General features: G+C 43.7%; 1 protein-coding gene across 23 annotated transcripts in view; it reads left to right on the top strand.

Moving 5' to 3' along the window:
* Positions 1 to 14,684, top strand: part of ttn.2 (titin, tandem duplicate 2) — a 214,487-nt gene that overhangs the window by 126,717 nt on the left and 73,086 nt on the right. For all 23 annotated transcript variants that reach the window (XM_081604655.1, XM_081604668.1, XM_081604665.1 and 20 more), the window contains 33 exons: positions 70 to 223; positions 914 to 1,038; positions 1,129 to 1,247; positions 1,330 to 1,510; positions 2,151 to 2,453; positions 2,548 to 3,099; positions 3,182 to 3,484; positions 3,572 to 3,728; positions 3,802 to 3,944; positions 4,034 to 4,152; positions 4,256 to 4,433; positions 4,517 to 4,801; positions 4,888 to 5,181; positions 5,271 to 5,570; positions 5,711 to 6,019; positions 6,113 to 6,339; positions 6,415 to 6,729; positions 6,835 to 6,949; positions 7,032 to 7,340; positions 7,429 to 7,610; positions 7,705 to 7,834; positions 7,966 to 8,117; positions 8,208 to 8,355; positions 8,453 to 8,673; positions 9,347 to 9,443; positions 9,565 to 9,861; positions 11,066 to 11,365; positions 11,452 to 11,766; positions 12,017 to 12,240; positions 12,567 to 12,717; positions 13,381 to 13,662; positions 13,753 to 14,055; positions 14,127 to 14,432. In XM_081604655.1, the coding sequence (XP_081460781.1) occupies positions 70 to 223; positions 914 to 1,038; positions 1,129 to 1,247; positions 1,330 to 1,510; positions 2,151 to 2,453; positions 2,548 to 3,099; positions 3,182 to 3,484; positions 3,572 to 3,728; positions 3,802 to 3,944; positions 4,034 to 4,152; positions 4,256 to 4,433; positions 4,517 to 4,801; positions 4,888 to 5,181; positions 5,271 to 5,570; positions 5,711 to 6,019; positions 6,113 to 6,339; positions 6,415 to 6,729; positions 6,835 to 6,949; positions 7,032 to 7,340; positions 7,429 to 7,610; positions 7,705 to 7,834; positions 7,966 to 8,117; positions 8,208 to 8,355; positions 8,453 to 8,673; positions 9,347 to 9,443; positions 9,565 to 9,861; positions 11,066 to 11,365; positions 11,452 to 11,766; positions 12,017 to 12,240; positions 12,567 to 12,717; positions 13,381 to 13,662; positions 13,753 to 14,055; positions 14,127 to 14,432 (7,596 nt within the window). The remainder of the gene's footprint in view (positions 1 to 69; positions 224 to 913; positions 1,039 to 1,128; positions 1,248 to 1,329; positions 1,511 to 2,150; positions 2,454 to 2,547; positions 3,100 to 3,181; positions 3,485 to 3,571; positions 3,729 to 3,801; positions 3,945 to 4,033; positions 4,153 to 4,255; positions 4,434 to 4,516; positions 4,802 to 4,887; positions 5,182 to 5,270; positions 5,571 to 5,710; positions 6,020 to 6,112; positions 6,340 to 6,414; positions 6,730 to 6,834; positions 6,950 to 7,031; positions 7,341 to 7,428; positions 7,611 to 7,704; positions 7,835 to 7,965; positions 8,118 to 8,207; positions 8,356 to 8,452; positions 8,674 to 9,346; positions 9,444 to 9,564; positions 9,862 to 11,065; positions 11,366 to 11,451; positions 11,767 to 12,016; positions 12,241 to 12,566; positions 12,718 to 13,380; positions 13,663 to 13,752; positions 14,056 to 14,126; positions 14,433 to 14,684) is intronic.

Here is a 14,684-nt window from a genome sequence, read left to right on the forward strand (position 1 = left end):
CTGTTTCCTAAACAAACAGAGAAACTGCCAAAGCATGATTAAACATGCTCCTCTTCTTCGTGGTCCCAGGTAACCCAACACTGGAGTTCCAGACTCTGGACCTCGTTGTGGTGGAAACAGAGAAGCTCCACATCCCAGTTCCCTTCAGAGCCGTCCCGTCTCCCAAAATCACCTGGCACAAAGACGGCAAGGAGCTGAAGGCTGATGAGCGTCTCATGTTCAGGTCAGAACCACGACTAACAGTTTAAGATCCAGACACAACCAACATACCAGCAGGGTCCGTACTGGTGCTTGAAATCCTTGAAAATGCTTGAATTTCAGATAGGTGTTTTCAAGGTATAAAGTCCTTGAAAATTCTTGATATTCAAACTGCACAGTTTTGCAATAAAGTGCAATTTCGCACTTGATTAAAAGCCTAAACTTTGAAAATATTATTTGCAGTTGAAACCAGATATTTTCAAACACCTTATAAAAATACACATTTTTTCTCACTGTGAAGTTAAATCTGACTAAACCTTTTGTGTTTTTAGTTAGTTAGATTTACTTAAATTATTTCCATTCCCTAAATTCCATAAAACTTTGTGAGAAAATTTATTTAGAGATTATTTTATAACTTTTTTTTTTATCGTGTTTAGGCATTTTATTTGAGCAGCAAAGTAATTTACTTTAACATTTGTTTGAATTGTTTCAATGTTTCAAATTGTTTCAAAATAAATATTTATTACTCCTAATGACTTTTTATTTCCAAAGTGTGGTGCTGGAAAAGTTTGAAAATGAAAATGCTTGAAAAGTGTTTGAATTTTACCGTGGGAAAATGTGTGAACCCTGACTGAGAGCTTAGAGATTAAACACAAAGAAATGTATATAACTCCTCATTCTGATTGTTTCTGACTGATTTGTTTGTTCGGAGCAGGAAGGAGTACACTTCCTGTCACCTGGAGATTGACAGCAGCCTTCACCCCGATGCTGGAGTTTATAAAGTGACTCTGGAGAACAAACTGGGAAGTGCCAGTGCTACCATTAACGTGAAAGTCATCGGTAATCACATGCATTCCATTTATTTGTCATTAAAACACATTAATCTCTTATGCTTACAAACAGTTCTTCAACATGTCTCTGTGTCTTAAGGTCTTCCTGGTCCCTGCAAAGAGATTGTTGCATCAGAAATCACAAAGAGCTCATGTAAAGTTTCCTGGGATCCTCCAGACTACGACGGCGGCAGTCCGATTCTTCACTACGTCCTTCAGGTCGGTTTCATTTTCAGTTTTAAACCATAAGAGCTTCTGATAGTTTTAATACCTCAACGTGATGGTGATCATGTGGCTGCAGCGGCGTGAGGCTGGTAGGAGGACCTACGTCAACATGATGTCTGGAGAGAACAAGGTGAGCTGGACGGTGAAAGACCTCATCCCCAACGGAGAGTACTACTTCAGAGTCCAGGCCGTCAACAAGATTGGAGGAGGAGAGTTCATCGAACTGCGCAACCCTGTCATTGCAGAGGACCAAAAACGTATGAAAAATAGTTTACTTTGTGATACTATTCATGAAAATTAACTCATTGCAGATTGTTTGCCTCAATCTGTTTATGGTTTTTGTGTATTGAAATGATGCTAGCTGATGGTAGCAACGGAGAATTACGGCCAAGCAAAGAAAAAAAACTATTTAATTGCGCAATAAAGTCATAGTTTTATAAAAAATAAAATTATAACTTTAATTTCTTGCATCTTACAAGAAAAAAAGTTGACTGTTTTAATAAAATTACTATTTCATTATCTTAATTTTGATTACTTTATTCTGATATTACAACTTTAATCTTATTTTATGTCTATTCTCAGATTTTTACAACTTTATTCTTGTTGCACTATGGCTTCAGTTTTGTAATAATCGAAATTAATTCTTCTATCTTTGTTCTTGTAATATTAGAATTTTATTCTTATATTATTGTGATTTTGTCCTAGTAATATTACGACTTTGTTCTCATATTTTTGGAACTTTATTCTTCTATTATTTTGGCTATTTTGGTAACTATGACTTTTATTTTGGTAATATTACAACTTTGTTCCCCATTTAGTGACCAAAGTAATGTCCTGTTAATAATTTAACTTTACTGTCCCATTTAAGATAATTGGATTGTATGTTTGTTGACCCAGATGCTCCTGACGCGCCAGTGGACGTGGAAACCCACAACCCCACTTCCAGCACTATAACCCTGACCTGGAAGCCTCCTATGTACGATGGCGGCGCCAAAATCATGGGCTACATTCTGGAGAGGCAGCAGAAAGGCGAGGACAAGTGGGAGAGGTGCAATGACTTTCTGGTTCCTGTACTGTCCTACACAGTCAGAGGACTAACAGAGGGCAAGAACTACATGTTCAGAGTCAAAGCTGAAAACGCTGCTGGCATCAGTGATCCGTCACGCAACACATTGTTCGTTAAAGCCTCTGATGCTGTTGGTAAGGATGTTCTGCTAAGTACCACTTTCCTCTTCTGTTGTTCCACTGTTGGGTTTTAGAGTCAAGTTTAAGTTAATTTTACTTTGTGTTTCAGATCCTCCAAAGGTTTTCCTCAGTGGTAGCCTGCAGTCTGGTCTCAGTGTGAAGCGAGGCTGCGAGATCTGCCTGGACGCCAATATTTCCGGCTCGCCGTACCCTCAGATCACCTGGTACTGGAACAACCAGGTGATCCAGCCTGAACCGCTCCGCAAGAGACCTGAGAAACCCCTGAAGAAGAAGCCAGAGAAGAAGGAGGAGGAGAAGAAAGAGGGAGAGGAGAAAAAGGAAGGAGAGGAGAAGAAGGAAGAGGAGAAAAAGCCAGAGGGAGAAGCGGAGGCTAAAGAGGAGAAGAAGGAGGGAGAGGAAAAGAAAGAAGGAGAAGAGAAGAAGGAGGAGGAGAAGAAGCCAGAAGAGAAAGCTGCTGAGCCAGAGGTGGAGGAGCCTGACTATCCCACCATAAATGAACGTCTGACCGTCAATAACAGCCACAGGGGCGTGTCCTCCATCGTCATTAATGAGTCAGTCCGCCCAGATCATGGGGTCTACATGGTGAAGGTGGAGAATGACCACGGCATTGCCTCAGCAACCTGCGAGGTCAACGTGCTGGGTAAGGGAACACTGATGTTATCGCACATTTGGACAGTCAGTTGAGTGGTCACACTATAACAGCTTATCGATTGTGCTTGCAGATACTCCTGGTCCTCCTGTGAACTTTAGATTTGAGGAAGTGAGGAAGAACTCAGTCATTTGCAAGTGGGATCCGCCTCTGGATGACGGCGGCAGTGAGATCCTCAACTACACCCTGGAGAAGAAGGACAACTCCAAGGTGGAGTTCGGCTGGAGTTGTGTTACCGGCACATTGAGAGGCTGCCGCTACCTGGTGCCCAAACTCATCGAGAAGAAGGAGTATATCTTCAGGGTTGTAGCTGAAAACAAGTTTGGCCCTGGTCCACCCTGCGTCTCCAAACCTCTCATCGCCAAGAATCCCTTTGGTATGCACATATAAGGGAATATTATCAGTAGGTTTGTCTGTGCAAGTAGTAGAAAAAAACTAAGACATTCTTTTTCATTTTCCTCAGAACTTCCTGAGGCTCCAGATAAGCCACAGATTGACGACGTCACAGCCAACAGCATGCTGGTCACTTGGGAGGTACCAAAGGACAATGGCAGCCCCATCCTGGGTTACTGGGTGGAGCGCAGGGAGATCAACAGCTCCCACTGGGCACGTGTCAACAGGTGAGTAAATCTGATTCTCATTTCATGTGTTCAAGCTCATGAAAACAATCCTTCCTGCTGTGTTGATTTCCAGGGAGATCGTCCCAGACACGGAGCTGAACGTTGAAGGTCTTCTGGAGGGACTAACCTACATCTTCAGGGTGGCGGCTGAAAACCAGGCCGGCCCTGGAAAGTTCAGTCCTCCCTCTGAGCCTAAAACAGCGCAGGCTCCAATCTGTATGTAAACTATCTAAATCTTCACAGCAGAAGATGCTAGTCAGCTGATACTTTTTTATCAACTTATGGCGTTTCTTCTAACCTTGTAGTGCCACCTGGACCTCCCATTGCCAGAGTGGTGGTAACCACTGACCACTCCATCGAAGTAGAGTGGGATCCTCCTGCCGACAATGGTGGAGGAGAGATTCTGGGATACCATGTGGATAAGGTCAGAAGATTTAGTTTCTGTTTTTGCTCAGGAATATATCTTGTTTTCTGGTAAATCATCTGAAAACCCCCGACTGAGACTAGACTGGTTGTCTGTTCCTCAGGCAATGGCTGGTACCAAGGACTGGTCTAGATCAACAGAACGTGCCTGGAAGCAGCGTAACTTCACCGTCTATGGAGTTCGTGAGGGGGCGAAGTACGCAGTCAGAGTCATTGCCTGCAATGCTGCAGGAGAAGGAACACCTGGTTTCACAGATGCTGTTTTTGTCCGGAACCCAGCAGGTCTGCCTAAAACAAGAACTTCTAGTTACTTTTGAACCATTTGTATTTTCAGCATTCTAACATTTCCTTGTTGCACTCCACAGAGGTCCCAGTAATTGACATGGACCTTGCCATCAAGAATGGTATAATCATCAGAGCTGGAGAAACGCTGCGTATTCCTGCTACAGTCACTGGTAAACCCTATCCATCCATCACCTGGACAAAGGATGATGGTAAACCAGATAAAGACCGTGTGGAGATCCTTAGTGAGGGCAACGACAGTGTTGTCTCAATCAAGAATGTCCAGAGGCAAGACTGTGGAAAATACCAGATCTCTGCCTGCAACCCCAGTGGCTCCAAGTCTGCATCAACCAGAGTGGAAGTGATGGGTAATTAAAAGTCCAGCAAACCTGCAAGAACCTGTTGTTATTGCCAGTACTTTTACATTAATGCCTTGTTTTATTTAATGTTTTAGATGTCCCTGGTCCCATCAAGGACTTGAAGCCAGTCGTTGTTACTCGTAAGATGATTTTCCTGAACTGGGATGACCCAGAAGATGACGGAGGCAGCGATCTGACAGGCTTTCTTGTGGAACGAAGGGATGCTAAGATGCACACATGGAGGCAGCCTGTTGAAACTCCTTCGTCCAAGTGCGAGTGTGTAGGAATCATGGAGGGACAGGAGTACTTCTTCCGTGTCACTGCCAAGAACAAGTACGGTTTGGGTGTTCCTGTTGAGCTGGGACCCATCAAAGCTGTGGATCCTCAGGGTAAGTTCAAAAGCTTTTTATCGCCAGGACAGAAAGAATTCAGAGCTGGGTTTTTAACTGAAACATAACTGGGTTTGATGACTGTGCAGGTCCACCATCATACCCTGAAAAGTTCCACTACACAGAGAGGACCAAAAACTCCATCACTCTGGCCTGGAAGCCACCGCGCAGTGATGGTGGCAGCCCAGTTATTGGGTACTTCGTAGAGAAGAAGAGGCAGGACCAACAGGCCTTTGAGCCTTGCAACACAGAGATCTGCCCCAACATGACTCTCACTGTTGAAGGCCTGGAGGAGGCTTGGATGTATGAGTTCAGAATCAAGTGTGCCAATCTCATTGGAGAGAGTGAGCCGTCCATTCCACTGACTGTAGTAATTCAAGATGATGAAGGTGAGACCACATTTTGTTAAAACTTCAAATGCATCATTTGTATTCAGAGAAACATTTATATTAGCAAAGTTATACCAGTAAGTATTCTGGTAATGTTTTTCCTCATGTCCTGAATTTTGCTGTCTCTCCCAATCTGTCAGTTGGTCCTGAGGTCCACATGCTGAAGCATTTTACTGCTGACTGCATTACTGTGAAGAAGGGTGAGCCTATTGAAATTCCTGCTGAAATCATTGGACTCCCCATCCCAAACATCGAGTGGTCCAAGGACGACGTGCTAATTGACAAGCCAACAGAGACACTGCTTCTGGAAACAGAGGTGACTGGAAGGCTGAATGCCAAGACCAAACTATCCATCCCAGCTGCCAACAGGAGGGACCGCGGCAGCTATACTGTGTCAGCATCCAACAACATGGGTTCAGCCAAACACACCGTCTATGTCATGGTGCTTGGTGAGTGGGCAACATGCGGGGAACATGCTGCTAAAGAAATGAAAAAAGTTAATAAAGATTAGTGTGTTGACTTTCTGTTTGTTTTCTCCTCAGACCGACCAACTCCACCCAGGAATCTGGCTGTGTCAAACATCAGGGCCGAGTCTTGCTACTTAAACTGGGACCCACCAGTTGATAATGGTGGAAGCGAACTGACCAACTACATTATTGAGAGGAAGGAAGTGCGTAAAGACCAGCCTGAGCCAGAAGAGGGAGAAGAGGCTCCACCTGAGCCGCAGTGGGAAGTGGTCAACAATGCCGTAATTGAAAGGAAATTAGGGGTATGTCACAACAAAAGCATTAACGATAAGCGCTTAGTGACTGTAAGTTGACGGCTAACGCTCTTCCTTTTATAGGTGTGGGAGATGGAGACCAACAAGACCTATCTGTTCCAAGTCAGAGCCGAAAACAAGTACGGCATATCTGACCCGTGTACAACGGAGGAAGTCCTTATCACAGATCCATTTGGTCTTCCTGGCCCACCACAGAAACCAACTATTGCAGAATACTCCAAGACCTCCATGACACTAACATGGGAGCCTCCTAGAGAGACTGGAGGCTCAATGATCACTGGCTACTGGCTGGAGAAAAGAGAGAAAGGAACGGACTATTGGGCCAAAGTTAACAAGACGCCAGTCACAAAAAGAGGCACGAAAGGTTGGGAGTATCAGGTGAGCTTCCTGGGGTTGGTTTGTTGCTTAAAGGTATTTTATTGTGGTCACTTTAATAGATGAAATATCAAAAACACTAAACACATTAATCACTATTTCAATCAGGTGACTCGACTGTTTGAAGGAACTGAGTACGAGTTCAGGGTTGCAGCCTCCAATTCAGCTGGAACTGGACCATTCAGTGGGCCGTCTGACTCTGCCTTTGCAGTTGATCCGATCAGTGAGTTCATCACAGTAGGGATATTTTGTGAAGCTAATAAATACATGGTTTACAAAAATGCAAACTTTTTCTCACCTCCCAGCTCCTCCAAGCATGCCTGCTGCTCCTGAGATTGCTGACAAGACGAAGCACAGTGTCACGCTGTCCTGGATGCCACCGGAGAGTGACGGAGGAAGCCCCATTAAGGGATACATTATCCAGATTCAGGATGAAGGCTCGTCAGAGTGGCACAAGATCAACGACATTGACAGCCTGCACCCCACCACAGAGTTCACTGTGCCCAGTCTCCGTGAGTTGAAGCGCTACCGCTTCAGGATCATCGCTGTCAATGACATCGGCGAGTCCGACCCCAGCCCGCGCACCAGCGAAGTTCTGATAGAGGATGTCCAACGTATGTTGAACCTTGAACTGTCAAAACAGCAAACGGACAGCTATTTACTTGTCTCTGACCTTCTGTTGATGTATTCTCTTTACAACAGTTCCTCCTGTAATTACAATTGATGTCTTGGCCGAAGAGCTAGTCAACATTCGTGCTGGAGATCCAATCAGGATTCCCGCAACCATTAAGGGCCGGCCTGCTCCCAAGGTTACATGGGACTACGAAGGCAAAGCGAAGAGCGAGAAAAAGAACAAACTGCACACAATCCCTGTTGAGGCTCAGGTAAGGACAGTTGATTGTTCTTTGGTATGCAAGGCTCATAAAGTAAGCATATCAAATCCAGACCTATAAGACTTCATATTAAAACTGTTTCCAGGTTGAGTCCACAGACACCACCTCAGTGGTGAACATCCCTGTGAGCTTGAGGAGTCATTCTGGACGTTACACCATCACAGCCAAGAACAAGTCTGGACAGAAACATGTCAACGTCAGAGTCATTGTCGTTGGTATGGACTTTTAATCAGCAGAAACGTTCTGTCTGAATTAACCTGAGTTTATGGTTTGGGATTCTTGGTTTGTAGAAAATGTTCATTTTATGTTTATGGATGTCTGACTTTGCTTTTGATTTTGTTTGAAGATGTTCCTGGACCTCCAAAGAACCTGAAGGTCACTGATGTAACTCGTTCCACCATGAGGCTGATCTGGAAGCTCCCTGACACTGATGGAGGAGAGAGGATCAAGAGCTACTTCATTGAGAAGAAGTCTGTTATTGACAAGGCCTGGACCAAGGTAAAAAGGCAGTGTGTTGATTTTCTGCCTTGTCATCTTCATGTTTCCTGTGCTTGAATAATAAATTTGGCCAATTTATTTTACTCCCAGGTGAATGCCACTTGTGCTAGCCAGGCCTTTGTGGTTCCAGGCCTGCTTGAGGGTCAGGATTACCTGTTCAGGGTTCGAGCAGAAAACAGACTGGGATTTGGTCCTTTTACCGAGACGACCGAACCCATCAGAGCCAGAGATCCCATCTGTAAGGATGATCCTTCTTTTCCAGAGGCACACACACACAACACTATATTTCCATAATTGTGTCTATAAAGTTTATTGTTCTTTTGCCACCTCCTCAGACCCACCTGACCCCCCGACCAAGCTGAAGGTAAACCTAGTCACAAAGAACACCGTCACTCTGAGCTGGGAGCCTCCAAAGAACAACGGCGGCTCACCTGTAAAACATTACATCATCGAGCGTCTGAGCTGGGACACCAGCGGCAAGGAGAAGGAGACCTGGAAGCAGTGCAACAAGAGGGATGTGGAGGAGCTCACCTTCATTGTGGAGGATCTGAAGGAGGTCAGTTTACTACCGCTTGCCATTAGATACACCACTCAGCAATGGTACTTCATCAAGGTTTTCTTCAAATATCATAAAAATCAATTTAGCAAACTTTTCTCATCACACTGTCAGCTAGAATTTATATGCATGCAGTAATTTATTTACCTCATATAACGTACTGTTATACAAGTGTAGTAAAACCCATCATGACTCTATTTGACTAGAAACCACCCCATTACCATGATATTTCAAACCTTGATTCTTATCAAATATCATTATGTCAGTCTTATTCTTAAGGTTTTTAAAAGGGCTTGCTTCACCACCATATGATGATTTTATTCAAGAAAAGGATAGTAAGATACAAACATACTGAGGTGCAAAACACAGTTTAGCCAGAAGGTGGCATCTATCAGAGGTGTGCGTTCATGGGATGGACTACTAGTTTATATCAGAGTGAAAACTGCAATTTATAAAAATTAGTTGAAGGCAAACAGTCATGTACTACTTGATAATGTCTTGCACTGCTTAATACCGAGAGTCTTGTATTTAGATTTACCAGTATGTTTTTCTTTATTCCGTTTCTTCGTCTTTGCTTCTTTTAATAGTATATGTACTGTGTTCTGTTATGTGATTAGTATACACTGCTATGAATTGTCCTAATCAAATAAATTAAATCAAACTTGACCTGCAGGGAGGAGAATATGAATTCAGAGTAAAAGCTGTGAATGCAGCTGGACCCAGCAGACCGTCTGCCACCGTTGGACCTCTGGTCATCAAGGATCAGACATGTGAGTGACAACTACCTCAATCATTTCTTAATGTTTCCCTTGGAAACATGTTTAACTATCTGGATTTTAGATTTGACTGTAAGCCAAAAGCTAATTTCTGATGTTTGTTGTTTTTCTACAGGTCCTCCCACCATTGAGCTGCGTGAAGCCATGGAGGGTGAGGAGGGCTGCGATGTCAGCATTGTGGCGAGGATCAGTGGCTGTCCCTTCCCAACCCTGACCTGGCACAAGGCCAGCCTGGCCAAACCCGAGGAAAAGGCTGCTGTCCAGTATGACCAGCACATCAACAAACTGGTGACTCCAGACAAGTGCACACTGTTGATCCAGCAGGCCAGCCGGAACGACAGCGCCCTCTACAGCCTGACGGCCAGTAATAGCCTGGGTACTGTCTCCAAGGACATCAAGCTGGCAGTGCTGGGTGAGTTTACCGTTATCACTAGATGTTGGATACACTCTGTATGTTGTCACCATTAAACAGCAAGCCAAAATCAAGTATTCATAAACCAGAAATTTTTTTATCAAGGTGTTCTTGACAGCTTTCAATTCTTTACTATTATTGGTTGAAAAGCTCAATGAAAATAGTTGAGTGAAACTAAAATATAAACAGAAAATAAAATATGCATCAGCTCTTTTTCATGTAAAATAAATGCACCAAATAAAATAGCTAGTGCCATAAAACTTGCCTAGGCGTTATCCTTAGCTGTTACTAATGATAAAGAGACGTTTTAGCGATCTTTTCATATTGTAACATCCGTTGGAAAATCAATGAAGACACAACGGAGTCAGACGTTCAGTACACTAACAACTTTAATGATGGAACACACAGGTCTTTTCACCCGGGCAGATACCTTTTTCACTCACGGTTCATCTCTTCTCTTTTTGCCGCTAAGCCTCATGGGAAAACACGTAACAACATAACAGCAGCCTATTGACCGCTACAATATGCTAATCAGGCCGTATATCAGCAATTAGACCGTTAGCGTCATTGCTAACGATGCTAACGCAAAACAAACTCTTTGGATAAGGCTAATTCCCGGTATCAGCATTTTCACAAAACGATCTGTAAATCAGCTCTTGTCAAACATAGAGTATTACACAGAACAGAAATGAATGTGTAAATAAATACTTAAAGCACATGAGGTGAAGTTTCCCATCTAAATATAGATGGGAAGGTTTTCTTTGTAAAACTGCTACCCATAATGCACTGCGACCTCAGAATTCACCTACAAAATAAAGATAAATCAACACTGGCTGTATAGACATTTTTAACTAAATGACCATCTTTTTAAGATAAACTAATATTTTTATCACTAAAACATAAACTGTTTTTAATCTTTTGTTTTGGGCAGAACACTAATGTTAGTCATTTTAGAAATCTTTTTATATGCAAATTAGATCTTTAGCATCATTGCTGTGCATAAAGCAAAACAGGGCTAATTCCTGATACCAAAATATTCACAGAATAATTTCTTAATGACATTTTTATCAGAAAACTATTAACTATTTTTAATGTTTTTCATTGTACTCAGTGGTGAGAAACAAAAATCATTTTAGCTCAACATTAACTAAGATGATTTAACAGAATGGAAAAATTAAATTTATATTGCATTTCTGACTTTCAGGACCTCCTGGCCCACCAGTGGGACCAATCAAGTTCACAGAGGTGTTTGCAGAGAGGATCGGCCTGGCCTGGAACCCTCCCACCGATGATGGTGGATCCAAGATCACCAACTATGTGGTTGAGAAGCGTGAGGACAACAGAAAGACCTGGGTCCACGTCTCCAACGACCCGAAAGAGTGCGCCTACGTGGTGACACGACTTACAGAGAACCATGAGTACGAGTTCAGAGTCATGGCCCAGAACAAGTTTGGAGTCGGACCGGCAGTGATCAGTGAGCCAGAGAAGGCCAGAAACCTCTTCAGTAAGTTTAGAGAGGTTTTAAATGTAACATGTTCAATGCTCCTGTGAATATTCTTGGTGACTGATGACCAACCTGTCCTCCTGTAGCTGTACCCGGTCAGTGTGAGAAACCAACAGTTACTGAAGTCTGTCTGGAGTCCATGACCGTCAACTGGGATGAGCCCAAATCTGACGGCGGATCTCCCATCACCGGCTACTTCGTTGAGAAGAAGGAGACCACTTCCAAACGCTGGACCCGTGTCACCCGGGAACCAATCCGTGCGCTCCCACTGGGCAACAACTGGGACGTTACAGGCCTGCTGGATGGCGCCCTGTACCAGTTCAGGGTGATCGCCATCAACGCCGCCGGCTGTGGCCTGCCTAGCTTGCCCTCTGACCCTGTACTCTGCAGAGACCCCATCAGTACGTCATTGTATTGCTCTGATCTTCCTGCACTTTAGAAAAACTTTGTTAGGCTGTACCTCCATTATTCAAATTCCTTGAGGCAAATCATTTGCTTCAAGACTTTGTTAAATGATGTTTTACTATTTAGCGCCGTGTGTTGTGGACGGATGATTGTTTGTTCGATGCTCTCACTTCCACCAATGAGTTGAGTGTTTTTGTTCCTGATAATGTTGCATCCAAACTGAGTTTTTACATTGTCTTTATGTAGAGCCTCCCGGGCCGCCTTACCCGAAGGTGATGGACTGGACTAAATCAACGGTGGAGCTGGAGTGGCTCCCTCCATCGACAGATGGAGGCTCCAAGGTGACAGGTTACATTGTTGAGCTGAAGGAGATAAACAAGGAGGAAGAGGAGATGAAAGCCAAGAGGAGGCTGCTGTTGAGCGAAGCCGAGGAAGAGAAGGAGCCTGAGAGCGACGAGAGCTGGAAGAAGGTAGAGTCTCTTCTGCAGTCCAAACTGCAAAAATACCAAATCTTTCCAAGTATTTTTGGTTTAGTTTCTAGTGCAAATATACTTAGACATAACTAACTCTTCAGCACAACATAGGAGCTTGTTTAAGTCAATAATTCTTTGATATTGATGAAAAAGTAATTGTTATATATGAAATAATTGATTCTAAACAAGCTCGTTTAACTTGCTGAAAAGTTACTTGCAAGTTAGTTTTGTCTTATTTCAAGTAAGATATTTGCACCAAAAATACCTGGTAATATTTTGTGTTTTCTCAGTGCAGATATTGATGGGTTTGTGTGTCTTTGCAGGCAAAGGACACAGAGATCAGAGGAACTAAGTTTGTTGTGACCGACCTGACAGAAGGAGGGCTGTACCAGTTCAGAGTCCGAGCTGTGAACTCTGCTGGCGTGGGAGACCCAGGTCTGGTGTCTGAGCTGATCGAAGTCAAAGACAGAACAAGTAAGGCTCCGATCAACAACTATTAAAGTGTCGACATATAAACTTTAAATGGGAAATATCATGTAAAATTCACATTTCGCACATTTTTGTATTACCATTTGAGGCTCAACTGCTCCTAAGAATTATGCAAGCACTTTTAAAAGAAACAGAATTTTTTTGGTAACAAGTTAATGTTTTTTGGTGTCTGGAAACTGAGCTGTTTCAAAAACCTATCGAAAGTTAAGTCACATTCGACAGGCACTGCACCGTTACCTAGCAAACCCAGCAGAGTTCTGCCTATCACCTGGCAACCCAAGCTAAGTTCCAACACATTTGGTCAGCTGGTTTCATCGCTGTATGCACTGTGCAACGGCTTCTGGAAAAGACGAGGGTTTTTGTTGTTGTCTTGTTGGTTGTGCAGGAGGCCCCACTTCTGCTTTTCAAAGATGTTCATATTATTGCATCTGTTTGTAGCCATTTTCACGGGGGGGGCGTGGCCAGCAGCAGATTATTTGGATTTAAAGTGATATGAGGCCCTAAAACAGCTAAAATGTCTTTATCTAAGAAATATCTTGTCTATAAAATATTTTAAAAAATGTGTTTTGTGTGGCCTAAGGCCCTATCCTAACCTGTTCAATGAAGTATAATAGGTCACCTTTAATTAAAAACCATCTGCATCCCCAGTTCCTCCTGAGATGGACCTTGATGCCTCAGTGAAGGAGAAGATTGTGGTCCATGCCGGAGCCACCATCCGTATCATCGCCTACGTGTCAGGCAAACCCGCCCCGCAGATCACCTGGTGCCGTGACGACGCTGAGGTGCCCAAAGAGGCCGTGGTAGAGACGACGGGCATCTCTAACTCTCTGGTCATCAAGAACTGCAGACGGCAGCATCAGGGCATGTACACACTGAGCGCCAAGAACGAGGGAGGCGAGAGGAGGAAGGCCGTCATCGTTGAAGTTCTCGGTGAGTGAAAAGTTCAGAAAGAAATTTTTTTTATTTATCTTTCTAAAGACAGTTCCTCATTGTTGGACTTTGTCCCTCTTCTTCCCTAAGATGTTCCTGGACCTGTTGGTCTTCCCTTCGCTGGTGAGAATCTGACCACCGACTCCTGCAAACTGACCTGGTACTTCCCCGAAGACGACGGCGGCTCAGCCATCACCAACTACATCATCGAGAAACGAGAGTCCGACCGAATGGGCTGGACCTCGGTGTCCTACACAGTGACGAGGAACAATGCTGTGGTGCAGGGACTGATCGAAGGCAAGGGCTACTTCTTCAGGATCGCAGCTGAGAACATCATCGGAATGGGACCTTTCATCGAGATCGATAAGATGGTCCTCATTAAAGACCCAATCTGTAAGTCCAAAACAGGGAAATTATAAATACAGAAAAACTGCAGTTCCGAGACTAATTTCTGTCTCCTGCAGCCGTCCCGGAGCGTCCAGAGGACCTGATTATCACAGGTGTTACCAAGGACTCCATCTCTGTTGCCTGGAGACCACCCAAATACGACGGTGGTGCAGAGGTGACCTCCTACGTCCTTGAGTCCCGAATGCTGGGCCGTGACACTTTCACTAGGATTGGAGGCGAGGACAAGCTGATGGACAGGAAGTTCACGCTAACTGAACTGAAGGAAGGTTCGAGTCATGAGTTCAGAGTCTCAGCCGTCAATCAGGTGGGGCAGGGCAAGCACTCCTTCCCCACCAAACCTGTGCAGTGCAAGGATGAGCTCGGTGAGTCACATACGAACATTGTCTTTTATTTATTTAACCAGGTGAGGAGATTGACAACAAATTCTCATTTTCAGACAACATTAAAAAATCATACATCAGAAAACAGAAGATATAAAACAGAGGAAAAAATAGAACTACTAAAAATACTATAATTCACATGACAACTTTTTAAAAAAGGATTTATATTGATCATGTGCTTATAAAAAACATGTAATTTCTTAAAGTTTTCAAACTGCTTTTGTCCCAATTCAG

The sequence above is a fragment of the Poecilia reticulata genome, chromosome 2 (assembly GCF_904066995.2).
Source record: "Poecilia reticulata chromosome 2, P_reticulata-male-v2, whole genome shotgun sequence".
Lineage (NCBI taxonomy): Eukaryota > Metazoa > Chordata > Actinopteri > Cyprinodontiformes > Poeciliidae > Poecilia > Poecilia reticulata.